The sequence below is a fragment of the Mustela nigripes genome, chromosome 3, assembly GCF_022355385.1.
Source record: "Mustela nigripes isolate SB6536 chromosome 3, MUSNIG.SB6536, whole genome shotgun sequence".
Classification (NCBI taxonomy): domain Eukaryota; kingdom Metazoa; phylum Chordata; class Mammalia; order Carnivora; family Mustelidae; genus Mustela; species Mustela nigripes.
The window spans coordinates 44675675-44701183 of NC_081559.1; the positions used below are offsets into that span (position 1 = coordinate 44675675).

General features: G+C 58.0%; 1 protein-coding gene across 6 annotated transcripts in view; it reads right to left on the reverse strand.

Annotated features, from left to right (window-relative positions):
• The window catches only part of HDAC4 (histone deacetylase 4), a 282919-nt gene that overhangs the window by 33168 nt on the left and 224242 nt on the right, over positions 1 to 25509 (reverse strand). For 5 of the 6 annotated variants that reach the window (XM_059393840.1, XM_059393839.1, XM_059393837.1 and 2 more), the window contains 7 exons: positions 23492 to 23608; positions 23210 to 23408; positions 17292 to 17512; positions 13763 to 14020; positions 11138 to 11324; positions 7921 to 8054; positions 4742 to 4862 (listed from right to left, as the gene is read on the reverse strand). In XM_059393840.1, coding sequence (XP_059249823.1) covers positions 4742 to 4862; positions 7921 to 8054; positions 11138 to 11324; positions 13763 to 14020; positions 17292 to 17512; positions 23210 to 23408; positions 23492 to 23608 — 1237 coding nt within the window. The remainder of the gene's footprint in view (positions 1 to 4741; positions 4863 to 7920; positions 8055 to 11137; positions 11325 to 13762; positions 14021 to 17291; positions 17513 to 23209; positions 23409 to 23491; positions 23609 to 25509) is intronic. The other variant, XM_059393838.1, reaches the window with a different exon arrangement.

Here is a 25509-nt window from a genome sequence, read left to right on the forward strand (position 1 = left end):
GGCATGAAGGGCCACCGTACTTTTCCCATCATGGCAGCTGCTGACAGGTGTGCTGGGAGGCCCGCGGGTGTAGGAAGGGCACTGGTGTTTCCTCAAGTCATCGTGCCTGGAGTACAGGGCTCTTCTCTCAACCTTTCGGAGCATCCCCAGGCACCACTCAGCCACCTGACCAGGCCCTGTTTCCAGGTGACTGCCATCAGGAGACACACCCTGACCCCGGGGAACCGTGAAGGCTGGGCCCCACACACCTCCGGTGCATGCAGCCCTTGTCAGCCCAGCCGTGCGGAGGGGCATGACCTCAGTGACCACGCAGACCTTCTCGGTAACCGCTTAGAAATTTGTGGATTCCACAAAAACAGGAGGGCAACTCACACAGCAATGTTCAAATGCCCTATTAGGGTTGTTAGCAACACCTGAGATCATCGCCAACTTTACTATGTCTGGACCAGATGGTAGAACTCCTGGTTAGGACAATCTTCAAACATTTAAAAACCAGTCTCAGGGGGAGAGAAGGTAACCGGTTAGGTGTCCTTGTAGCCACAGGAATGGGGTTTTAAACAGTGGTTAGTAGAAAAGAAAGAGGAAACAGTGATTTGGGATATCCTTGCTGTAAACCACATAAACATACGTGTTCTTCACAACAGTGAAATGAACATGAAATACACTGCAAGGCTGTGTCTGGGCCAGGGGAGAAATCGGGATGAGAATGATGGGAAGACATTTCGGCACAGTGGCCAGAAACAGGAGAGGGGGCTTCAGGGACCAGTGATGTCGGCCTGACCCGAGAAGGGGCAACCCTGTCACTGACCCGGGCCCAGGAGGGACCGATGAAGTCAGCTGCTAGGGAAGCTCCGGGCCTTACGTGCCTCACACTTCCCTGAAGGCCCCATAGGCACTTGTCTCTCGTTCCTTATCATCTGTCTTCAACCAAGTTTGAAACTAGCTCCGAGACCCAGTCCGTTCTCCTGCTGGTGTGCTCGAGCCCGCCTCTCCCAGCAACATGGAAATGGGTTATCCTCTCTCTAGCCGACTTCTCAAGTTCAGAGGACACAGGGGCAAAAGGCTTCTTGGGGGTGGCTGGAGCGCCACATGGCCTCCGGCGCAGACACAGGAGGAGGAACTGAACTGGAGAGAGCCCTGCCACTTAGAATGTGGGTGGGCCACGGATGCTGCATAATATCCTTGGGACAGAGCCCACGTCAGTGCCTTAGTGACAGCGGACACTGCTCTTGACCGTGAGACTACCAGGCCAGGTCCTGGTGACCCTGAGGTCGGGGCTTCCTAGTTCTGTGCCTTGCCAGCACTGATGACACCACGGGGCCCACGAGCTCCTTTCCCGTGCTGGAGAACCCTCCAGGAAGCCAAGATGTTGCCATGGCAAGAGTGGCATTTCCTGATGGGTCATGCAGGACTCTGGGGAGCGGGCCTCCTGCACCCAACCTCCTGGCTCAGCTCCACCCGAGGCTGCTTACCTTTTCCCCACTGTCTGCGTCCTTGAAGGCTCCTTTCTGAAACCGTCTGGCCCCCCACCAGAGAGCTTTTCCTCTGGGCCCAGATGGCACCCGTCTCATTTCTGGACATTTTCTGCCAGGTTCCCACCTCTTTGGCCCATAACCTCCAGGCCCTCCACCAGCCACTTGCCCTCCCGTAGCTATGGCCCCATTTTTCAATCTCCCCACCCTCTAAGTCCTGCTCCATGACGGCTGGGGGGAGGGCCCTGGGCAACCCCTCCCCAGTCCCCTTGCAGCTGCCGTTTTGGGGCATGCTGCAATCCACATGGTAAAGATCCCGGGACCTAAGGCACAGAACACACCAGTCCACCTGTGTCCACAGGGAGCTGGGACCTATTTCCTGTCTCTGGCCAGCTTTCCCCACACTTTTCCTTATGGTTTCATCTCCCGTGTTGTACCCTAAACAACGGCTGGGCTTTGCAAAACCTAGTAGTGAGCACAAATCCTATGTGAGCGGAGAACAAAAGTGTCTCTGGGAGGCGATGTGTCCCATGACAGGACAGGCTGGAGGGGGTCTCCGGCTCACACTCTGGGTGGGCTACAGACCAGATCCACAACATGGCCAGAGTGGTGGGTGGCTCTGTATGTTCTTTTGAGCACTCGGTCTCAGCCCCACTTTCAGGGATGGAGGTCTTGTGTGCCAGCAGTGAGCCCCCAGCCATTGTATGCAGCAGGGCCTGGAAGGGGCAGGAGGAAGCCTGGAGAGCCAGGCGCAGGCCCACATGTGGGCTCTCAGCCACACTGCTCTGGATGCTTCTACGTGGGGAACAGGGAGGCCTCCTGACCTGCCTTTGCCATCCCAGGGGGCCTGACTTTCGTGACCACCAAGAAAAGCTCCCACACTGCCCTTCTGATGCCCACCGGGGGGGGGTGCATTCCAAGGTGGGAGACAGGTCAATGAGGGTATGGCCCTTGGGATGGAGCTGGCGCCTTATCAAAGGACCCCACCAAGCTCCCTCCCTTCAGCCGCCAGGGAGGACACAGCGAGGCCTTGTGATCTAGAAGAGCCTCCACCAACTGGGCGGCACCCTGATCCCAGCCTTCCAGCTGCCAGGACTGTGAACAACAGATTCCCGCCGTGGACAAGCCTCTGTCTGCGCGGTTGGTCATGGCAGCCGAACGGACGCAGCAGGGCTGGCTCTTTAGCCCATGGCCCAGCATGCACCCTCTGAGCCTCCCTCCGCACTGGTGTGGTATGTCCTCTGGGAGCCCAGAGCAAGGATGTCTGAGGGCATGGCTTCTGCTCCTCCTTGCCCTTCCTGGCTGGGCCACAGCTTTAGGCCGGACAAGTCTCTGCCCAGCACTGGTGTTGTGAGGCATTCCCCTAGTCTGCTCCAAGTCTGTCCCTTCTGCTCCTCAGAGGGCTGGGCGGCACAGCTCGTCTGGTGATTCTGGGATTGGCTCCTAATGGCTCCAAGATGTTCTCTTCCCTTCCTTTCAGTTTCCCTGGGAGCCCCTGGGCGCCAGATGCTCCTTTTTTCTCTTCCTCCCGTGTTCCAGAGGACTGATTGCACCTACCCCGGCCTGGGACTCTCTAGTCCCTCAACGGTGTCTGATGGGACTTTCTGGAGCGCTCTGGGTCTCCTCCCTCCTCACTGCTCTTGTCCACATTACGTGGCTGTGGTGGCTTCTCTCTTTCAGGGTAGTGAGACAGTTCTGGTTTCCTCTGGTATCCTCCACCTCGCCTAGAGGTCTGTCCTCAGAGCTGCCCTGTTTCAGACTGACTTTCCCCTGAGAAGCGCTTCCCTGGGCATGGATAATCCTCAGGCTTCTGTTCCTCAGGCAGAGGCCTAGAAGCCGCTGGGAGTTCCAGGCACACAGGGGCCTTCTGAACTGTGGGTTCCCTGCTGGGCATCCTCACGTCAGCTTCTGCTATACTGGTCATGCTCTGAAGTGGGGTCTGGACTGTCTTCCAGGGGGCAGGGTCTGCACAAGGGGAGCCCAGCAGGGAGGGGAAGCAGGAGGCGGGCTGGTGCCTTGCCCCGCTCTGTTCCTGACATCCATTCCGGCTAGGGAGCCCTTTGCCCTTTCTGTCCAGGGTGTGGGAGGGCATGCCTCTCAGGACCTCTGGCCCAGGCCCTGGTCTGACCGCTCCCTATCCTCCAATCTTGGCCCAGGGTCTCTGCAGTGGCCAACCCCAGCCATCTGAGTCTGTGGGTGCCGTCGGTGGTTTCTGTCCACAGTGCTGGAGGGCACTTTGTGGCACTTGCTGTCCACTTGCTCTCTCTCCAGCCTCCAGGCTCTCCTGCCACTGGGGCTCCTCCCATCTACCGGAGCAAGTGGTGACGTCTTTCAAAAGCCTGGTTACTACAGGGCAGTGGAGCTGGGAAGCAGCATGACAGGCCACCCGAGAACAGAACCCACAGGTCTCCTCCTGGCCACCAGCTCCGTGTTCTCCACGGACAAGGGCCAGTGCCATTGTGTTGGGCAGCTCTGTGCTGATGGGATTTCCAGCACAGAGATGAGCTCCCTGTGGCAGTGCGTGGTGACAGAAGGAGTGAAAGAGGGAATGAACGAGTGAATGCACACCCGTGTGAAGGGGCCCACACACATGGTGGGATCACCCCACACAGCTTGAGTGGAGCCCCCAGAGACACCGGAGAAGGAGCGGCCCCCCATGTACCTGCAGGTTCAAGGTGGCCGGGAGGTAGGGGTGAGAAGTGCCAGGGAAGGGCCATGAGCACGGTGGGGATGGGAGTGGCGGTCCTGTGCCCAGGTGCCCAGGGGGCCTGGAGGCTCCCGACTCGCACTGCTGAGACTCCCGCCGCATCACCAGCAGCGGAAGCCCGTCGGCAAGTCCCAGCTGCCAGGAGGCCCTGTCAGCCAGCACAGAGCCCCAGACCCTGCAGAGAGCCGTCTCCAGGCTGGCCCTCTCCTCTCCCAGATCCAGGTTCACGGCAAGCCCGGAGCTCAAGTACCCCTACCCCCATCGGCCTCAGGTTGTGACGCTGTTACAGGACGTTCTGCAAAACCACTGGTTCTCACCCTGTTTCTAGAGCACGTGGCGGAACTGGGCACGAAAGCAGCCAGTCCGGGTAAGGCTGCCACCGGGACCCTCCTCCAGCCCACAGCTTGGTACCTGGTGTGGGTGCCTCGAGGAGGGCGGTCCCTGCGACCGCTGTGGCCACTACGGCCGCCACTGCCACCACTGGGGGTCACAGATGGGACCGGTGGGCACGCGGCTGGAAACACCACCTTGGGTGGCAAAGGTAAAGAAGGACTCGAAGTACCTAGAAGTTTCTTACTGTCCAGTTTCTGCCTGTTGAGGGGGTTCGTGCCGTAGAGCAGAGCATGCGTCTCCGAGTGCACCGTCTGCAGCTCCTCCAGCGTGGCCTTCCGTCCGCGGATGCACTGTGGGGACACACGAGAGTGGGTGTGCACATCCCCCCGTGTCTTTGGGGCCCACAGTCAGCGGAAAGCCCTTCCTGCGAGAACCATTACCCCCAAGGAAACTGCATCTGATACATACACGGGCGCAAAATTATTTGGCTCTTGCAAGATAAAAAGTAAACAGCACCCAACACATTATAGAAATATTCCGAAGATGTTCTAGAGATTTACACTTTAATTATTACTTGGAAAAACAGATTTCGACAGATAATTCCAGGCCCCGATGCTTTCACCTTCCCTGTCATCCAAATGATCAGGCATCAGATTGCCTCTTTGCTTTCCAGCTGCTGGGGTCTCCTCTTTGATTGGGTGGGGGGCCTGCTGCACACGGTGGGGGGCTGCTCTCTCCATGCCCGTGGGCCCACAGCCAGGCCTGTGTGCCCCCGAGTCCTGGGAACAAGCCCCTTGCGGTGATGCGCCCTGGGCCTGAAGTCAGCAGATTTAGCTCTTCATTTGCGCGTCTATCCACATTTTCCCTTGCTTTGGGGAGGCCTCATGTCGAGGCTGCACAGTGATTTCCACATTTCCCCAGAAATTAACATAAAATCTATTTGTTAGTTGGGCTCTGCTTATTTAAACTTTTAAAGAGAAGGTGGTTTATGGCACAAGATTAAAGCTAACAGTTCACGCTGACATGACTTTCTGAGAGCAACGGTCACATGGGAGTCGCCTACGTGACCGTGGAGGCCCTGCTGATCGTGGTCCAGGGGCTGCTCTTACTCCCTGCCACCTTGTGGAGGACCTGGAACTGTTTACAGCCAGGACACAGTAGGGAAAGGAGAGCAGAGGGAGATGTGGGGTAGCTGTGGCTGGGTGTCTGCCAGCCTGGCCTCCTGGCGTGGACAGGGCTGTGAGCTCCATGCCCTCCACGGCCACGCTGGGCCCAATGCAGCAGCACGGGGAGGGGAGCCAGGCCCGGGAGCTCCCACACCCATCCGCCAGGTCAAGGGGCACGGAGGCCTGGGCCTTCCCGCGGCCAGTCCCGCTAACCTCTCTGTGGTCAGGGCCAATTCCTGCCACCACGTCCAGCACCCAGGCCCTGTACTCAGCCTCCTCGGGGTCCGCATGGGAGCCTCGTGGTGGCAAGGACACCCCATTCCCTCAGGCAGAGTGAAGTGGGAGGCACACCCTGAGGTCAGTGTCCCCACTCATCGAGGGCAGCGGGCTCTGCACCCCTGGGGTACCACAGGGAAGCTGCATGAGTCACCCAGGCCTCTTCCCCACCATCCTGCTGACTCAGGTCTGACCCCACGTCCAGCAGACCCCTCTCCTCCTCGGTGTTCTGGTCTGTAGGTCTGAAGATCCCCCATAGCCCCTGGTCAGGGAGCGGGTGGCACTTCCCACCTTGGCGGCCCAGGAGGGCAGAGGGATCCGAGGTTCTCATTCTCCCCAGATGTGCTATTTCATCCTCTCAGTCCTGTTCGTGTCTGTTCTTCTGGACAGAGAAGCTCTCTGAGAGGCCCCTAGGCCGAGAGGCCCCTTCTGGGAGGGGCGCGAGGGGAAAGAGCAAGTCATGGGCAGAGGGCCGGGGGGAGCTTTGAAGGCGGGGCAGGGTCCTGGGTTGGTCCTGGGTGGCACAAGGCACGGAGGACACCAGGGCATTGTAGAGTTCCTCCTAGGGGTGTCTGCCAGGGCAATGCTGCCCCCCAGTGGCGCAGCCTCTGGCCAGACCCCAGAGCAGGGGCCCTCCCCACTCCTCGCCAGTCCCACGGGGTCCTGTCCGCCCCAGACAGCATCTCAGGGCAGGACGGTGGACCCAGGTTCCAGGCCCCTGTCCCCTTCGAAAATCGCACATCACCATAGAACTGGTGAAGATGGGGTCACGGGAACCACAATGACTTAAATTACCCAGTATCTCAGCTTCTGTCTCCCACACGTGCCCGCTCGGGCCCTGGTCCAGGTGGGCCCAGGGGTTTTAACCAGTGGGCATGGACAGTGTTCACCAGCTGCGGGGCTCTAGCTTTCCTGGGTCACTGTGTGAGCCAGCCCATGTCAGCCCACGTCCCATCCCTGAGTCCATGTGAGGCACACGGCGGAGGCCGGCCACCGATGCCTGGCAGAGCTTGTGTGAGGTGGATGCCGCCAGGCCCCTTCACAGAGAAGGGCTTGTCCTGGAACCTGGGGCCCCCACTCTTCAAGCACATGCTATGGGCAGGGCCTGCCGTCTATGGAGCGTGGTGTGCCCTGCCAGCCAAGAGCTATTGGGTCACTCTGTGGAAACGCTGCCCTGCCCCCAGGATCAAGGGACCTCAGAACGCTGCTCAGGGCAGGGGTCCTCCTGCCTTCTCAGGCTGGGGTGCCACTGCAGCCAAATGCAGGGCCAAGTGAGTTCCAGACCCTAGCCTTCCTTGTGCCGAAGGTGGGGGTGCCACCATTACCGGACCACAGGGAGATGGAGGACCTGCCAGAATCTTCTCACTGGGCTCACAGGGTGCTATGTGCACAGGCTGACATCCAGCCACACTCTGCTTCCCTCACTGCCTGCTGCCGTGGAGGGCCCTGACTTTTGGAGAAGCCCTCAGCGGCCCGAGGCTCTTCCTACGTCCTCCAAGCAGCTTTTGGAAATAGGGAAGGGAATATTCCACGAAAGCCAACAGGACAGACTTCCCATGGGCCTCCAGATGTTGCCCTTGTGTCAGAGGCTGCCAACAGCTGGGCCTGCACCCCAGGCACCAAAGGAGAGCACGGCCAAGAAAGGGTTACTCCAGGGACTCGAACAGAAGGAAGACCAGTCACCGTGGGATTCAGAAAGTGGGCAAGTGCAGAAACAGCTAACAGCATACGGAAGGGGGCAGGAGGATAGGAGGCAAGCGGACAGGGGAGCAAGAGGACAGCGGGACAGGAGGATGGGGGCGGCAGGAGGACGGGGGAGGCAGGACAGAGGCTGGGAAGAGGGGAGCTGGGCGTGTAGGCTAACAGTTCTGGGCTCCGTGGGTCCCCCCGCACGTGCCCAACATTGTGGTGGCTGTGTGGCCTGCTCCAGCACAGAGCCCCGCAGGCCCGCAGGGGCCAGGCTTACCTCACATTTGCCCCGGAGGCCAGTCTCCTGCAGCCGAGACCAGATGCTCTGGATCCTCCCAGCGTGTTCAGGGTGGCTGGTGGTGCTCCCGCATGCACACTGGTGCTTCAGCATCAGCGTGTCGTACACGAGGCCTGCAGTGGACAGCGCGGCAGCCACGATCAGAGCGGCTGGCAGGGGGCCTTGGCTGCCACCCACCTGCCCCAGACAGCAGCCCAGGGAGACAAACCACTACGTCCCTAGGAGTGACAGAGCGGCCTTTTGTGCACTAGGACCACTTGTCAGAAAACGCCCAGTGCGCCAGAGGCCAAAGGGAGCTCCCGGGAACGGAAGGAGACGCAGTCGGCTGCTCATGGCATGTGCCCAGAGGTCCCCGGGTGGGGGGGGAGCAAGTCAAGAAGAAAGACGTGAAAAGACACCCCACGCCACTCCCTGTGCCCTCAGCTGTGGGGCGCTCATGGGGCAGGACCGTGTTGTCCTCCAAAACTCAGCTTTTAGTCCCAGATCCCAGTCCCTCTTGTCAGGGCACAGCCTCTCTATGAAGCCGTGTGCTGGGCTGAGTCCTATCCGAGCTTCTGGGGCTCAGAAGAAAGACGAGACTCGGTTCCTACCCTGAGAACCTTCCAGAGTGGCTGCGACAGCATGAGCACACATACAAACAGGCAAACACCAGGGTATTCAAAATCGGCACAGAAAGGACGTCACCAAGTCTAGGAACTTGCAGCGTCCTTGGGGACAGGGCAGAGCTGCAATGCCTGCTGGTGCCCCTTGGGGAGATATGGCAACTGGGTCACCCTCGGGGGGTAACCGTGACTGGGCTCTGCTGTGCAGGGAATGGGGACCCCCCTTGGACCAGACTGGCTGAGGTCATAGCTAGGAAGATGCTGCAAAGGGGGAGGGAGACTGTGTGTCTGGAGGTGAGGCTGGAGGAAGGTGGAAGGGCAGGCGGGGGCCATGCGCACCCCTACAGCTCCTCCTAGGACACACCCATGTCTTATGCCCCTCCTGCAGTGTGGGAAGTGACAGTGGGGACCACAGGGCATTTGCCAGGAGGGGTGTCCATTGTCCCTGCTGCGCCACTGTTTGCAGTCCCCTTACACATGCTCCCCGAGGGCCAGGCGGGTCTCTGTGAGTAGGCATCTGTGCCAACACCTGCTCTTTCCGGCCCAGAGGTAGGGATGTTGTGTGAACGCTTTTGCCAGACCCACCATGTCAGAGGTTGGGGATGGGGGTGCCATTATTGACCACAGGGGAGCAGAACTGAGGCCACGCTGGACACCTGGTCTGAGGGGGTATCAGTACTAGTACCATGCCCTCAGTCCCCGGGTGCTGGGGGAATTCTGGGTATATCAGCAAAATGCAGTGGGGCAGAGTGGACATGTGGTAAAAAAAGGTAGGTGGTCAGGGGAGGCTCCTGGGACCCAAATGCAGAAACTCACCACCAGTGCACAGAAGTGCGTGTGCAAGACATGTGCACACGAGAGGCTGTGTTCGGTGGTTCGTAATGGCAACATATACCTATCTGCGCATACGCATGTGTATACAGAGCACATGGCATGTGCCCAGAGGTCCCTGGGTGCACACGTGCTTAAGCAACCCAGATGCCCGTCGGTGCAACAAACATGGCATCGTCACGTGGCTGGAACTTCCCAGGTGACAGCATGTCACTGCTGCGATGAACGGGACCCTGGGGACGAGTCTGCAGAGCTAGGGTATAGCGGAGCCAGCCAGGACACACTGCAGGACACAAGGCAGCTATGATGACGAGCTGTGTCTGGGTGCATGGACACCCCAGGACAGGGCAACCCCAGGACAGGTGCAGGGGACTAACAAAAAGCACACGAGGACCACTGAGCCCTGTCTGCGCGAAATAAATGATGTCTGTGTCCAGCTGTCCATCTGGCTATGCAGAGAAACAAATCTGGAAGATTTAAACCACATTATTACCGTAGACTACCTCTGTGGGATTAGGGGCAACGGTCAATTTCTACATATTTTCATTCCATTTGTTCTCTTTATAAGGAACTCATACTGTTTTATACATTTTTTAAAAAGTAACAATGCAGATGAACCAAGATAGTACATCAGCAGAAGGGGAGTCCCCTGGCCGGGTCCCCCTGGGCAGCATGCAAGCACGAGGGCCCCCGGGGGCCTTCTTGGACCCCATGGTGGGCAAATTTTACGTGGCACTTTTCTGTTGTGCCCACAGGAACAGGGGTCTCTCTCAGGGACGTGTCCACCTCAGGTTTCCTGATTCTACCTGTGACCCTCTGCGGCTTCCTGGTGTTCTTTCTGGAAAGGCTGGTTTAATTTCTGGTTAATTATAAATGACGATTTTCTCTTTTAACAGCTAGCGGAGAGAACTTAGCCGTATCTGGACACCATGTTACGGTGGGCAGAAAAATAGGATGTCTTGTACTTTGTCCTGTTACAGGGCTGCCAAAGGAGGAGGAAACCATTCTGTGTTTAGAGCACTTTCTCCTCCTCTGTCTCTGGCAGGAAGTATGAGCTGAGAACCATCTGCAGAGCGTCCTGCTGGCCTCTGTCCCGGGCCCGCCGTGGCTGGGCTGCAGGGACCACCTGACTCAGAACGGGGAGCCTCAGACCCACCTACACAATTCTGGTCCCTGACTGCAGGGGTGTCACTCTGTAGGCAGGTTCCTCAGGGCTCCTGCAGGGGTGGGGCAGGGAGGGCACGGCCACCCAGAAGGTGAGAGCCTGGGGGCAGCTGGGCCATCCTTACACCATGTGGCCTCACCCACACAGGCTATCTGGGCCACGTGGGCAAGACCCTCGCACAGAGGTTTGGTTCACAGAGCAGCTGAGGAGAGAGGACACGCTCACCGTCCCTGCTGCACACAGACAGAAAGCCACACAGCCTGTCGGCCATGCTGGCCCGCCGGAGGGCAGTCTCTGGAGGAAAAGGATTCTCTAGCAAAGGGGAAGTGGGCTTTGGCGCCCATGAGAGACCACAGCATCATGGGAGTAAGTGGGAAGGGCGCCTAGTGACTGACACAGATGGTCCCCCAGCCAGGGGGCGGGCCAGGCGAGGGCACAGGTGGCTAGCTCTCGGACCCACGCAACCCCTAGCCTCTGGATGGCGCAGCCCCAGAGTGGGCCTCCCGCGTCCGCTCCTGCCATGAGCCAGTGTCACCCGTGGGTGTCAGCTGGCCAGTCAGACGGGGTCGCCCCAACCCCATGCCCTCTTTGCGCATACCTGTGGTGAACCTTGGTTTGGCGGGGGGCTCCTGCACAGACATGGGGAAGGTGGCCGATGCTGGGGAGGACTGCGCCCGGGACAGAGGCCGGTGGCCACCGAAGGACACGGGGATGCCTGCGGCCTCCATGGATGCCTGGTAGTTCCTCAGCTGGTGGATCCGCTGCTGCTCCAGGAGGAGGGCTTGCTGGGGGCAGAGAAGACACGGGTGTTGGTGGCTTCCAGGAAAGCTCCCACCTACCAGCTGCAGAGTTATGTGGTCCCTTCCTGCAAACCACATGCCCGTTTGTTCACTGGCATGTGGCATGTGGCTCGAAGCATGTCAGGGCGGCTGGTCGGGATGGGCTGCCTGCTGTCCATGGAGATTCCCCCGCCTACAGGCAGCCCTCCTGGGCCAGTCTGCTGCTGTCTTGCTTCAGACGAAGAGGACCCGATCTGCATGCCCAAAACGCACGTGAGGAGCACATGGTGGTATAGAAACGTTGTCTCTTCCATTTGGTGCCACGGTCTGCTCCCTGGCCTCTCCCCACCCCACAGCTCCCCACTCCAGGGCAGAAAGACGGCAGATACAGCAAAGAAATGTCTCGCTCAGGTTCCAGATGCCTGGGGCTCTGCTGGCCGGTTTTGTGGCCAGGGAGGGGATGGGCGTGCCGCTCAGAGGAGGTGGGGACCCAGATGGACAATCCCCAGGATGTTAGCCGCTTTTCAGCTAAAATAACCAGGAGAAAAGGAGGTGAATTCAGAAATAGTTTTTTGCGAAAAACTCTTTTTTCATGAAAATTGTGTTTCTATGGGAAGAGCACAATACCACAGGGACCTAAAACAAGCAGTTTGGAAACTAAGGGAGCTCAGGTGTGAAGAGGCAGTTTGACGCTCCGAGCGGGGACTGCCTCCCTCGAGGGTGGCTGGCAGGCACCACCATGAGCTCGCACGGCTCTTCTCTGCCCTGGCCGCAGGCCAGTGGGGAACCACAGAGGGCTCCAGAAGGGGTAAGGAGGAGTGGGAAGTGCTGGGTGGGGCCTGGAGCCCCCCACTGAAGCGCGTATCCCTGTGAGGGGCAGAGTAGAGCCCGCCCAGAAGAGCCCCGAGGCAGCAGGGGCCGGGCTTGCAGGGAAGGCCTCCCCGGAACGGTGAAGGCACTGTGGGTAGCAGCCTAGGTGCCAGGGAAGGCACAGTTCCTCCACGAACCTGGCCTTCATTTCCATGAACAGATCTTGTCCTTTTGCAAGACGACAGGGCCCATGGCCTCTGCGTGAGCAGCAGCACAGCAGCTGCACGGGAAGGGAGCCTCTCAGCCCTGCTGCCCGATATTCCTGCCTTCAGGAAGAGGAGTCGGGGGGGAGCAGAGAGGGAGACAGTGGACCTAGCTGCCCGAAACCACCTTCCTGTGCTTCTGCCGATGGAAGCCACGACTGTGGGGCTCACACCCACTGCCACAGGCACCGGACTCTGCCTGACAGCGTCTCTCCCTGACGCCTGGTTTCCAAAGCATCAGCGGCCTTGGCTTGTGCTTACAAGGACCACCAAGTTCCCAACAGGGAGCTCTGCTCATGATTTTTCAAAGAATACAGAAACTAGGTGTCTCTACTCACTGTCTTGGGGTTATAGCAAAATAACACTTTTTCTCTAAACAAATGCCGATCACTTTATCATCTGCAAGACCAACCCTGAATGTTCACTTAAGGCTGTTCCAATATCCTACAAGTATCCTGATAATGCACTGAATTCCACATAGGCGCTCAGCAAGGCCCGCCCACCACCCCGGGAGCAAAACCCCACACAGGTAGGCTCCCAGGATGGCCAGCTGGGCTCAGAAAAGCATAGTCAACACCAGCTGCCTGCAACATCCCGCTCTGGGCCGTGGGAGCTACTGTACCCATACACAGCTCTGCTCCTGAATCAACATTATGATCAAATCCTGTGTCCTGGGTACCCCTGGATCTTGGGCCCTGCTGGCCAAGAACAAGCAGCCTCCCTGGGGCTTCCGGCTCCGTGGCTGGCTGTCTGAGTGTCCTGCAGATATGGCAGTTTTACTTTCCACTAAATTGATAAATCAATCATCAGATTTATTCATCAGTCTCTTGTGAGTTTGGTTAATATGTGTCAGTGCCTGGGACTAGGTGTCTGTGTCACTGTTTTTTCAATCTATAAAGTTGGTCAGTACTGCTCTTGGGCACCCAAAAACCCTGCCTACCTTTTTGATCAACTGAGAAATCAATCTACCTCCTCCCACCTTTGATGATTACGCTGATCCTACTAACAGTCGGATTTATGTGAACCTACAGTTTTTACATCTGAAAGAAAGCAATCTCTAGGGACTCTGGGGCTGGCATTTGGCTGGATTTTAGGCGCACGGATAGCCATAGTGGACAGAGGGCCAGTAACATCCAGTATTACTAACGTCAAATAGACTTCAAACCGCAGCTTCGTCCTATACCACCCAGGGATGGTTGGGCAAGGACGCAGCCAGGCAGGAATGGGGGGCTCTGTAGCGTTCACAGACTGCTAGCCACAGGGCGCTGGCCCTCAGGGGACATGGGCCACTGTCTGAGGGCCCGTCCTAACCCTGTGTCCTGTGCCTGTCTGTCCTCTCCCACCTGGCCTGGCCTCAGCCAGCACGGTCACCTGTCTGAAGAGCAGCTCCTGCTCCGTGGGCTGGCGCTGGCCAGACTCCGAGTCCCGTGGGGCCTCTGCCTCCTCCTCGTCACTCTCGATGGGCTCCTGCTTCACCTGCACCCCAGCCAGTGCGTGCGGCTCCTTCTGCCCTGACAGCCGGTCCAGGTAGGGCTCCTCCAGGAGGGCCTGGTGCTCACGAAGCTCCTCCTCGGTCTCCTCGGGGTGGCTCTCGGGCTGCCGAGCTGGCTCGCTCTGTTTGGGGATCATCTACAAGGCAGAGGGAAGGGAGGAGAGCGACAGGGATGAAGGGACAGTAGAGGGGCATCACAAGGTCCAGATCTCAGAGCAAAGGGACAGACGACCCCAGGGGGGTGCGGCGAACCCCAAGCTAAGGCCCACAGCCTGGGCACTGAGGGAGTCTGCCCTACCCAGGGAAGGACAGCCCTCCACTTGCTGCACATCTGTGAAGGAGGGGGTGGGTGGAAGATGTCGGGCCGGGCTGTGCTGCCCTGCAGACGGCAGGAGGAGCTGAGCACCTGCAGGCTCAGGGGAGGGGGCCACGCAGCAGCCTGCACACAGTCTGTGGGTCTGGCCCCAGGGCAGGCGTGGGAGAGCAGGGTGCTGCGGCCACTGGAGGCGACCCTGCATTGAGGTCACCGGTCCTTCTGCTGACCCAGTGGAGGGCTCCATGGGGCCTCGGAGCTGACCTAGCAGAGATGCCCTCCCCCAAACAAGGAAATCATGGCCGTGGGAGCTTATCGGTTACACTTTGTGGTGGCAGGTGCCAAGCTGTACACATGTAAGTCCCCTCAGGAGCTCCACAAATGTGGCTGATGGCTTGTGACCCACCAGCCATGCTGTGAGTTGCCCCAGGATGTGGAGGGGCTTACTCCCATTGGAGGGACACTGGTGAGGCCTGGGGAGGGTGCTGATGGCACTGGCACCCTCTTGGAGGCCTGGAACTGGTAGGAGTGTCTGCCTCGTCCCCATGGCATTAGTTCATCAGCAATGGAGGCAAACAGGTGAATTTCTCCGTCGGGATGGAGCTGGCTGCCCATTGACCTCAGCTCGCCTTCTGCTTCTTCCAGGAGCAATGCCGGGTGGGATTAGAGCCGAATGTGTCAAAGTCCCAGATGGTTCTGTTTAATGCCCTGCGGTGCCCACTCCTTCTTCTTGTGTGTTTTGTGTGTCAGCCTGGGCTGGGAGTGTGGGTCCCTCCCTGCGGCCCCAGGAGGGTGCTGCAAGATGGTAAAAGCTTAGAGGCGGGGGAGCAGTTGGAGTGGGAACAGGGACCTGAGTGCTCCCAGAGTGAGTGTCCCTGGCTCCCTCTCTGGCCTTCTCAACTTCCTCATTAGATGAGGGCATCTGAGCAGCGACCTCCAGGTCCCTCCAGAGGACTAAGGATGCTCTGGGCTTCCGTGAGCGCCAGCTCGGCCCTGTGAAGCATTTCCGGAGCTGGGAAGTGCCGGCCCCACTGTCCTGGGAAGCGCTGGGCAGGAGCAGGGGCACCTGAGTGGCCACTGTCTCCCTGGAGCTTGGCACCCATCCCGAGGTGTGGAGAAGCTCTGGCGGGGGCGGGTATTTGGCCTCCAGGTGGTGGTACAGAGGGAGTCAGGGAGGGTCGAGGCCACAGTAGCGGCCTCCTGTGATGCCGAGTGCACGTTCCACCACCGGCCATGGCCACGGGGGTTCTGGCTCCACCGCCATGCAGCCTCCCTGGGGCGTGGTGACAGGCAGAGGCCTCCCTGCACCTGCTAAATGCGGTTCTGCATCTGCCAGCCAGGTCATGGGCTCGCTGCTCTGCAGAGCTGGTTCGGGGGTGAGGCTCCTACGGGCAAACGCAGCTGCAAACCGGACACACAACCAGCTCGCTGTCCTCCTTTGGACCTTTGGTGCCCCTTTTACTGATGATGTGCAGACAAATGCAGGTCCACAAGGCCAGACTGCAGTTGGGGCCAGTATGGGAGTTCATTGGACATGCTGGCGGTCCGCCTACCCAAACACAGGGGCCTGAGGTCTCGGGTTCACAGCCCAGCCTCCGCAGGACTCCAGCACTGTGTGGCGCTCCACAGCTAGGGCAGGAACCTCGTGCTCAGTGAACCCTTGGTCCTGCAGGGGCGCAGACGCCGGCAAGTGCTCTTTTCCAGCAGGAAGAGGAAAGCCTGTCTGCCACAGCACGATTCCCACCCCACTCGACTCAGACCCACTCAGGGGCACTTATAGACGTGGAGGCATCCCTGCCACCTCCCAACTGTAAGCTCTGCCCACCTGGTGGGGGCACGCATTCTCCAGAAAGCTCCTTCGCCTAGCAAACCTTTATCAAACACCATGGCACATCAGGCCCCAGGCACTACAACCAATGCTGGCCCATGGCTGAGGGGCTCCAGCCAGAGAGCACAGCCAGCTCAAGCATCCATTCTTCCTGCTCATAGAGGTTACTGGCCCCACAGCAGGGTTCCCGCAGCCGGGGACTGTGGGAAAACCGAAGCGGCTATGTTAAAAGGTTGGGGCTGGACCGAAGGCTGAGGTCCCCCGTGCACCCTCAGCAGGCTGGGAGGGTGGGTGGCCTCAGAGCTGCCAGGAGCTGGGTGCTCCCACCATTGGGCCAGCGGGAGCCCCTCAGGGACAGCAAGCCCCGGCATAGGGCGGACACACCGGTACTCAACAGCACGAGATAATATCACTGGCTCCCCGAGATCCCAGGAGAACGTTGCACAAAGACTTCAATCACCTGCTGTTCCCTCTCATAATCAATCACGTAACAGAATCCGGGGAAATCACCCAGTTTCTAAATCATTCTTTCCAAGAACTCACCAGGAATGAAGAGGTGTTTTCTGTCTTCCTAAAACCTCCCACCCCATCAGTCAGATGAAATTAAGAAGCCACAGCCATGCTAGGAAGACGGACGTGAACTGCCTTTGATGCTGGGAGTGAACAGACAGTCCCTGTCTTGCCCACAGGAGGCAAGTGCCTCTGCCATCCCCATGAGAGCTGTGTGTGGTGGCCCCCCACTCCCGACGGGTTCTGCACCCTCTGCCCGGGGGCCATGGACACTCTGGGCATCTGGCCATTCAGGATCCCGGTGCCGGGGTTGGGGGGGGACTGTCTCCTCATGTGTGTCCCTGTGACCCTGTCGTGGGGACCCTCAGGCCACAGCTGGGCTGCTGCTGGCCCCCACCTTCAGGGAGTGCAGCCCAACTTTGGGTTTTAATCACCAGTGTGTTTAAACGTAACAGCCTGCGGCTGCTCCCTGCCAACAAGCGGCTGTGGGAGGGGCTTTCGGGACCACGCAGGTGCGCACACCTCTGAAGGCTGTCCTGCACGCTATCCCCTCTGAGGGTGAAGTCCCACGGGGTGGGCAGGTACAGGTGCGGGGGGGCTTGGACAAGGTGCTCTTAGGGCTCCGGGCGGTGGACAGCTGGGGGCTCCCTGTGGGGGTTTGCTCACGGAAGGGGAGGGCCCTCCAGGAAGTCAGGGGGACATGCTGAGCCACACCCCTGCCCAGCGGCCCCCACCAGTCCTGTGCCCGCAGACCCACCTTGTTCATGTGCAGCTGCTGCTGGAAGTGCTGCTTGTGCTTCTCCAGGAACTGCTGGTGCTGCTGCTGGATCACCAGGTGCTGCAGGGCTGGCGCGTTCTGGGGCAGTGGGGCCGACTGCGTGCGCCCCAGCGGGCGGTGCTGCCGCAGCTTGTGCACAGACGGGGACACGCGCTCTGTACCCACCAGCGGCTGTGCGTGCAGGGGCAGCGCGCCCAGGCCTGAAAGACACCAGTGGGAAGGTGACACAGGTGGAGAGGTGGCAGGGCATACGGGAAGGTTCCCCATTCCACCCCAGAGCCCCGGGCACATACCGCCAGAAGCCCAGAGTGTGGGCCACTGGGAGGTGGCCGTCCCCTGACACCCAGGCCCCTGCCATAAGTGGGCATCCAAGGGACAGGCTCCCGCATGGTGGGCCCACCCACGAGGGGCCCCATGACAGCCCTCTGGGAGCCCTGGGCCCTGGGAACGCTGGTGTCAGTCTGAGCAGCACTGCAGGCAGCTGGAGAGGTTCGGGCCACGCTGAGAACGGTGACAGAGGTTCCGGTGGCCTGGAATGTTCCAGAAGGCTGTGGACATGGCTCTTCCCTAAGTGACCCAGAAATTAAGTTGCAAGGGAATGAAATGTCTTTAGGATCAAATCTTTAAGGGTCTCTTCAAGGGGTCACCTGATGCGCAAGGAGGACAGTCATGCTTATACAAATCCCGCTACATCCAGTCAAGGTCAACACCTTGGAGCGTTCTGCTGGCCTGCATGCCTTTGTGCTGCTTCACCAACCTGCGCCTGGACCGCGTGCTTAAGAACCCAAACTGATACACAATCCTGTTCTAATCTGTATTTGAGTCTTATTTTAAAATGCAACCTCTTCGGGGGACTCAGGATGCCGAACGCTTCTCCTTCTGTAAGCTTTTTGTACATCTGGGTTTTTACTTTTGCAAACTGGGGGTTTAGGCACCTTACTACCGTTTTTCTAATAAACCTTTGCCCTAATTTTCTAATAAACCCAAACCCTACCTGATTGCCCACTGCCTGGAAGCCTCAGATGGATGGACACAGGCTCAGACTGAGGAGGACCCAGGTCACAGGGTGTCTGCCTCGGAGCGATGGCACATGCCCGAGCTCAGCAGCAGCCGGGCTCCCTGAGAGCACGGCCCCAGGAGCCTCCCGAGGTGTCCCCAACAGGCAGGTGCTCCTGCCCGTGTCCTCCCCGGGCGCTCCAAAGCCCCCCCAGGAGCACTACAGTCTTGGTCTTCCCCTTATCCCGTCACAGCTGTGGCGATTTCTAAATGCTGTACGCAGATAGAAAGCACACACAGAGAAAAGACCCAACCCTCACAAAGCTGTCCCTCACTAGCTGTTTGAGACGTCTGTCAACTTTGTCCCCTAAACCGCCATCACCTTCTGTCCGGTCCACTGTTTTCTGAAAAGAGAAGTCACCATGAATTTCATTATCTGCTCAGCTACTAAATTAAAGTTAGTAACACAAAAGATTGACTCATTCCCTGCCAAGTTTTCTAGAAAAGCTAAAAAAAAAAAAAAAAAAAAGAAAAAGAAAAAGAAAAAAAAAGCATCCCCCTAAGGTGGTGTTTTGGAATTCTTCCCGTTGATGGAGGTGTCCTGAGCAGCAGCGTGAGGAAGACTGCCACAAGGGGCTGCACTGACGGGATCGGAGGCAACGCGGCCCTGAGCAGGTCCCCCTCGGACACGCAGCTCCCTGAGCAGATGGCCCTTAGGCCTCCATGCACACTGGGAAGGAAGGTGAAGTCGTGAGGGGGCAGCAGAGCCATGCCTGGCTATTGGGTGGCTGGCCCCACGCCCCCCAGAGAAGCTTCCCTGGACTCCAGGGCAGGGACCCAGTTCCCCAGAGACTGAGCATCTAGGGCTGATCACTGAGCAGGAATGAGCTGCTCTAGCAGCCCAGCATGAGTGTGAGCCCGCCCACCTTCTGGTGCTTGCTGCCCTCCCCAACGGGTACAGTTTCCTCCTTCATGCAGGGTGGCTCTGAGGACATGGGCCACTGTCTCCATGGGGACACGGGCAGATGGTGGGAGGACCCCAGTCCGTATTTCACTATGGGCCTCCTGGGGTGTAAAACCCCACGGCCATCCTCCCAGGGACGGGTCACAGTGCAGAAAACAGAATGCCCAACCTACTGGCCAGGTGACTTCCAGTTGGCCCTTCAGGTCATTTGCAAGGGTTTCTGATGACAACCATTATCTGGCTTTTGGTATATCTCCTAAAAGATTTTAGCATCAAACCACACTGGTTGTCCTAGGCAACCCAGCCGTTGGCCGAGGCCTGTGTTGTGCTGAGTGCTGTGTAGGGGCAGAGCCTGACCCGAGGCTCCTGTACCCTCTCTGGGCAGGGAGGCCGGGCTGCCTGGGGCCTTTTCCTGAGCACCTGGCCAGCTGGAAGGCTGAACCAAGGCTCTGATCTTCCTACCCACAGCATGGGCGGAAGTTCCTCTGTGGGAGGACTCTGGGAGTTCTCTGGGAGAGAGCTCACTTAGCATCACAGACCTCGGCTCCTTCCAGCGGGACCAGGAGGGTGGCCAGCACCCCCGAAAGTCCAAGTTGGACCACGTGATCCTAAGGACAATGTTAACTCCCGGCACTGAGCCAGCCATCCAGGCTTCGAGATGTGCTATGCATAGCACTAACTGGTGTGAACTGGTGAGTTCACAAACAAAGGCACCACTTAGATATCCCCACAGATATGGGGGTGAAGAGTCAGGCTGCCCTGATGTTTTGGGCCCAGTTCTGAAGTGCTGGTCTTCGTACTATGGAGATCTGGTTAAGTAGATGAACTCACACTGGACGAGTGATTCATGTGGCCTGGGTCCTTAGAAAACCATCTGATGAGTCCCTAGCCCTACACACCACAGTGAAACTCTTTAAAACCCTTCGAAGGACAGTAAGGCAGGCGAGACTGGGTCTAACCCGTGGTTTGCAGTTCGGGCCACACATAAGCATCACAGGAGCATTGCAAGAAAAGCCATGTGTGGCAGGGCCTGCCTGGACCATTCGGCCTTGCTGGAGCTTCTGGGGACCTGGCCAGGGCCAGGGATCACTGGTTAGGTCCCAGGTGCAGCAGCGCCCACAGCCAGTTGTGCTCAAGCCCCTCCTGGGATTCATGGTTTTCAGGAAAAATGAGGAACCCCGGGGGCATGTGATCACCGCTGCGGAGATCGGCAGAGCCCCTATGCTCGGAAGGACGACCACAGGTGAAGGCTGCCTGTCTGCCCCATACCAGGCTGGGGCCGGCCCCGTGAGTGACCAGAGGCTAGAACGATGCCACACCCGGCAGGTGAAACACCTGTTCCCTCCACTGGCCTTTCTCCCCCCACTCCCCTAACACTCCCATGCAAGGTCTTGGCAATCCAGGCCTCCTCCAGGAAGCCTTTCTTCCTTGAGTGCCCTGTCTGGACTGCAGCTCTCTGGGCCCGTGGGGGTCCATGTCCCCAGCGCCTGGCCCAGAGGAAATGCTGGGCTGAAGATCTGTGCCCTGGCCATATAAGGACCACATCAGGTGGGCTGTCTGGACAACAGGAGCGCACAGTGCTCGGCAGATAGGGTTTCCTCCTTGGAACAGTGGTTCCATCTCTCCCCCAGCCTTGGGAAGTCAGAGGCCCAGCCTCTGGAAGTGCTCCAGGGCGCACTGCTCTTCTCAGAAGATTTAAGCAAACTGCTCCAGCCGTGCTGGGGCAGTGGGAAGCAAGGAGGTGAGGGCCACTTGGGGGTCCTGCTCCAGAAGTGATGTGGCCCTCTGACCCATACCTTGTCACCCCCCTAGACCCAGGCCAGCCTCTTCTCCCCTGGGGCCTCTGCTTCCACCCTTTATGGGATGGAGCTGCTCTAGCTCAGACTTTCTGTCTATCATGATTATCTGCAAGGACTCATGGAAACTCGGGTCTGCTGGCTGGTGGCCCTCGGAGACCCCGACTTTCCCTGGTTTCGACCCCAGAGCCGATGGCTGCAGGCACTCAAGACCGAGCAGGTGCCAGGAGTGGGCTGGCCACGCCGTAGAAGCACAGTGCTTGTTGTGCAGGAGGAAGGTGAGCAGGAGATGAGCAACGTCAAAGCCATGTGGAGGCGGGAGCTTCTGCAGCCTTGGGCAGAGCACACAGGAGGGAGGCCACACCAGACGGGAGTGGGGATGGACATTGGGGGCCAGGCCCAGTGAGAAGGGCGGCCCTGGTTGGTGAAGAGGGAGCCCATACAGCTGCGAACCATGCAGTGCGCCCATGGGCACCAGGCCTCTGCTCCCGGCCAGCGCCGCCCAACAGGCCCCTCTGTGCAGACACAGACCCTTCACATGCACCGGCTCAACAACCACCAGCCACCTGTGCACCCGCTACGCCCCACGGGGGACCAGAAAACTGAATGTTCGCTTCACTTCTGGGCCTTAACTTCCATTTCCAACGTCAGTGGCCATGTCGGGCCAGCGCTCCTGCCCAGGATGGCTCTGCTTGGGGTGGCGAGGCCTGCCCAGGCCTTGAGGGGCAGGATGCCAGGTCAGGAGGCGTGCTCCCACCGAGACCTAAGTCAGGGCCCTGTTCCCAGGGAGGGGATAGGGAAGGAGCCACGAGAACTGGGGTGGACCGACAGGGTGGCCTGGGGGAGGTGAGGGAGACAGCAAGGTTAAAGGTTAGAAGTGCCAAACCCAAAAGTAACCACAGCAGTGAATGTTTAAGGGCACCACGGCAGGTGCTGTCCTGCGGAAAATATGCCTCACTGAGCCCTCAGGAAACTCAAAGGGCAGGTTACTTGTGTTATCCCCCTTTCATGTATGGGGAAACTGAGTCATGGCACACGGGAAGAATTCCCAAGGTCACTGAGCTGGGAGAAGGGGAGACGAAGGAGCCTGTGTTCCTGGCCATGACCCTGCCTCCAGCACCTCCAGCCAGGGTCCCTGGAACTGGGAGGGGCCTGTGAATTTGAGGGCAGGGTGGGCAGGGAGCCGGCCAGGTCTGGGCAGTCATGCCCCAGTCTCACCGCTGCAGGCAGGCTGTGGGCAACTGCCATCACAGACAGGGCCATGAACCGCACACAGAGGACAGATCCAGCAACGCAGGCCGTGGGCAACTGCCATCACAGTCAGGGCCATGGACCGCACAAGGAGGACAGATCCAGCAACTCGGTCAACCACAAAGAAGTCAAGTTCAGCAAATTTACCGGCGAGGTGAGGTCTCATAAGGGGAAGCTGTGGGGAACGGCGTTAGGAAAGCTCTTTAATGGTGGGGGAAGGGCAGATCCTCCTGTGATGAGATGAGCAGGGGACCGTGATTATGAGGATAGTCAGGTGTCACCTATGTGTTACTAAATGACACGAGACAGAAATTCAGGCGTCCTCACTGCTCAGGCCCCTGATGCTGAGAGTCACAGAGACTCAGATGTACCTTCAGATCAGACCCTGAGACACCTGAGCTCATGACCTATTTTCTGAAAGTTAAGATGTGTGGTGAGGCTTCCGCTCCCCCACAAGCTATAGACCCCTCAACTCTGAAGAGGATGGTGACCCCAGTGCTAGCACCAGGGGACAGACAGACACATGGACACCAAGGAACACTAGTGGAAGATGGAGCTCGCCATCTGCAGACACACCTGAGGGCAGGATGTGGCATCCAGACCGGCCCCATGACTCTCAACAAGGTGACCAGAAGAGGCCCTGTGTGCCCACAGGTCGGGACCTGGTGATGCGCTTAGCACCTGCATTTTCCACCCAAGTACCAGGGAGTGTGAAGGGGGTAGCTCTGAGAGTCTTTTCAATTCTAATTCTGAGCAAATAATCAGATTCCCAGGAAGCCAAGCATGAAGGGCCCCCCGACCCCTGCTCACCTGTGCTGAGGGGCATCCGTGTGGCCCCCATGCTCACCTGTGATGAGGGGTGTCCGCACAGCCCGGGACCCCGTGCTCACCTGTGACGAGGGGCGTCTGCGTGGGTGGCTGCTCCAGCAGGACCATGTGTTGTAGGAGGGGGTTGTGTGTGGCCCCGCCGTCGCGCTCCAGGGGTGCCGTGCTCAGGTAGGGGGTGAGGTGGGTGCCGGGGAAGAGGGAGATCCGCTGCTGGAGGGCTGGGAGAGCAAGTCGCTCGGCTTCCTGCTGGCCGGCCGCCCCCTGGAGAGGCACAAGCATGACGCCCGGGCCGAGGCCCTGGGACAGCGGCCCCACAACGCGCACACCTGCGGACGCCTACTCACAGCGGACGGGCCGGTGGCAGGCAGTCCCAGAGTGATGTTGGGCAAGGATGGTGACGTGTAGAGGGGGAGTGGGGCCACGGAACCTTCTCGAGTCACGAGTCTGTGTGCCAAGCCGCTCTGGAGACAGAATACATGAAGGCTGTTACACGCGGTCTGTCCCCAATAAGCGTGGGCAGCATATGCCACAGGAAATCACAACAGAAAATATGTCGGCGCAGGCCCTGCTGAACTCCCAGATACTGCAGTACACACGTACTTAACAGGTTCTAGCATGCAGGTGGGCATGACATTTTAAAGCAGGCCACAAACATAGATTCACAGCCCATTAGACTCCTGTTTTTATCCATACTGCTAATTCATTGTAAACTATCAAGAAAACCTAAGATAGTGTATTTTAAATTATATTCTTGGTTGGGAAGGTCTCTTCAAACACAATGTCAGAGACAGAAACCAAAAAAAAAAAAAAAAATTGATTAAAAATATCCCTCACAAAAAGGCAAGTAACAGCCGCTGTAATGCCAGCCACACATCGGGCAGAGAAAGCTCATATGTAAAGAACTCACAGATCAAATAATAATGAACAATGAGAAAATCGCACGGAAAGGCAAATGACAAAGAGCTGATATTAAGGAAAAATAAACTCATGAAAAAATACTCAACATCATTAGTGATCTAAAACATATTTAAAACCTTATTAAGCCAGCAAAGATATGACAACTGAGAATACTCTTTTGGCCCCACGGAACAGAAGGGCATTGATCAGTGCGTTATAAGTTGGCACACTCTTTCTGTAGGAAAACTTGGCAATCCATGTCAAAAGCTTTAAAAATGTATCTAAGTTTCGATCCTGAATCTCCACTCTTAGGATGAACTCCTACGAAACGATGCTGGTCCAGGGATGGTCCCAGGAAGGTATGGCTGAGGCTCACAGAGGCAGAGGGCTGAGTGTCCTGGAAAGCGTGCAAGGCTGAACAGACGAAGGTACACAGGGAAACACCTCCCTGACTGGCTGGCATCTCAATGACGTCTTGTTAAGTTAGAAAAACAAGTTGTAGAATTGTCTACTTTTTCAAAAGCAGACAGACAGGGAGGACCGGGACAGAAAGTCAGGAAAAGGTTAGCAGGAGCATTCACCAAGGATCTGAATTATTACATCCTCTTTTTCCTTTTAGAATGATAGTCTTTGCGTGGGGCGCCTGGGTGGCTCAGTGGATTAGAATGATAGTCTTTGCTACAAAGGACGCTGTTTTATTCACCCCAACATCCCCCAAGAGCAGAGTCAATGTGCTGAACCGAGGGGCAGTGAGAACAAGCGCATAGTGTTGCCACAGGCTGGCTAAGAGGGTTTGCAGATGGAGTCTGCATCACGGAGAACAGACTGATGCACAGCCGACCAGTCTTCTCTCAGTTCCCCTTGCACTGTGGTGTGTCACTGAAGAGGAGATGCACACTGGTGCCTTTGAATTTCATATCCCCCCCAAAAATTGTGAGCTAAAAGTTATCACCAAGTTGCTGTAGACAGCAGGGGTGGACTGACTGCTGGCCTGGCTTGCAAGCGGCTTCTTCTTCCCATCGGAGGTCGGAGTGAGCTGGGGTTCCCCTCGGAGATGCCGTGGGCCTGGTCCCAGAACAGTGCATGGACATTAGTACTGTGAATGGACTGGTTTCCCAGTGCACATAAAAGTTCTGTGGGTATTATACTCTAGTCTGTTAATGTAGTATTCATGCAATAGCATTAAGTCTTTTTGAACGTACACACCCTTGCTGAAGAACATTTCATTGCTAAAAAATGCTACCCGTCATCTGAGCTCTCAGTGAGTTGTAGTCCTTTTGCTGGAAGAGGGTCGCACTGCGATGTCCATGGCACTGACGGATCAGGGTGGTGGCTGCTGATGGCTGGGGCAGCTGTGGCAGGTTCCTAAAGTAAGACAATGATTTGCCCATTGACTGACCTCCTTTCTCGATTTCTTGGTCGCACATGATGCTGTTTGATGGCATTTCACCCGCAGGAGAACTTC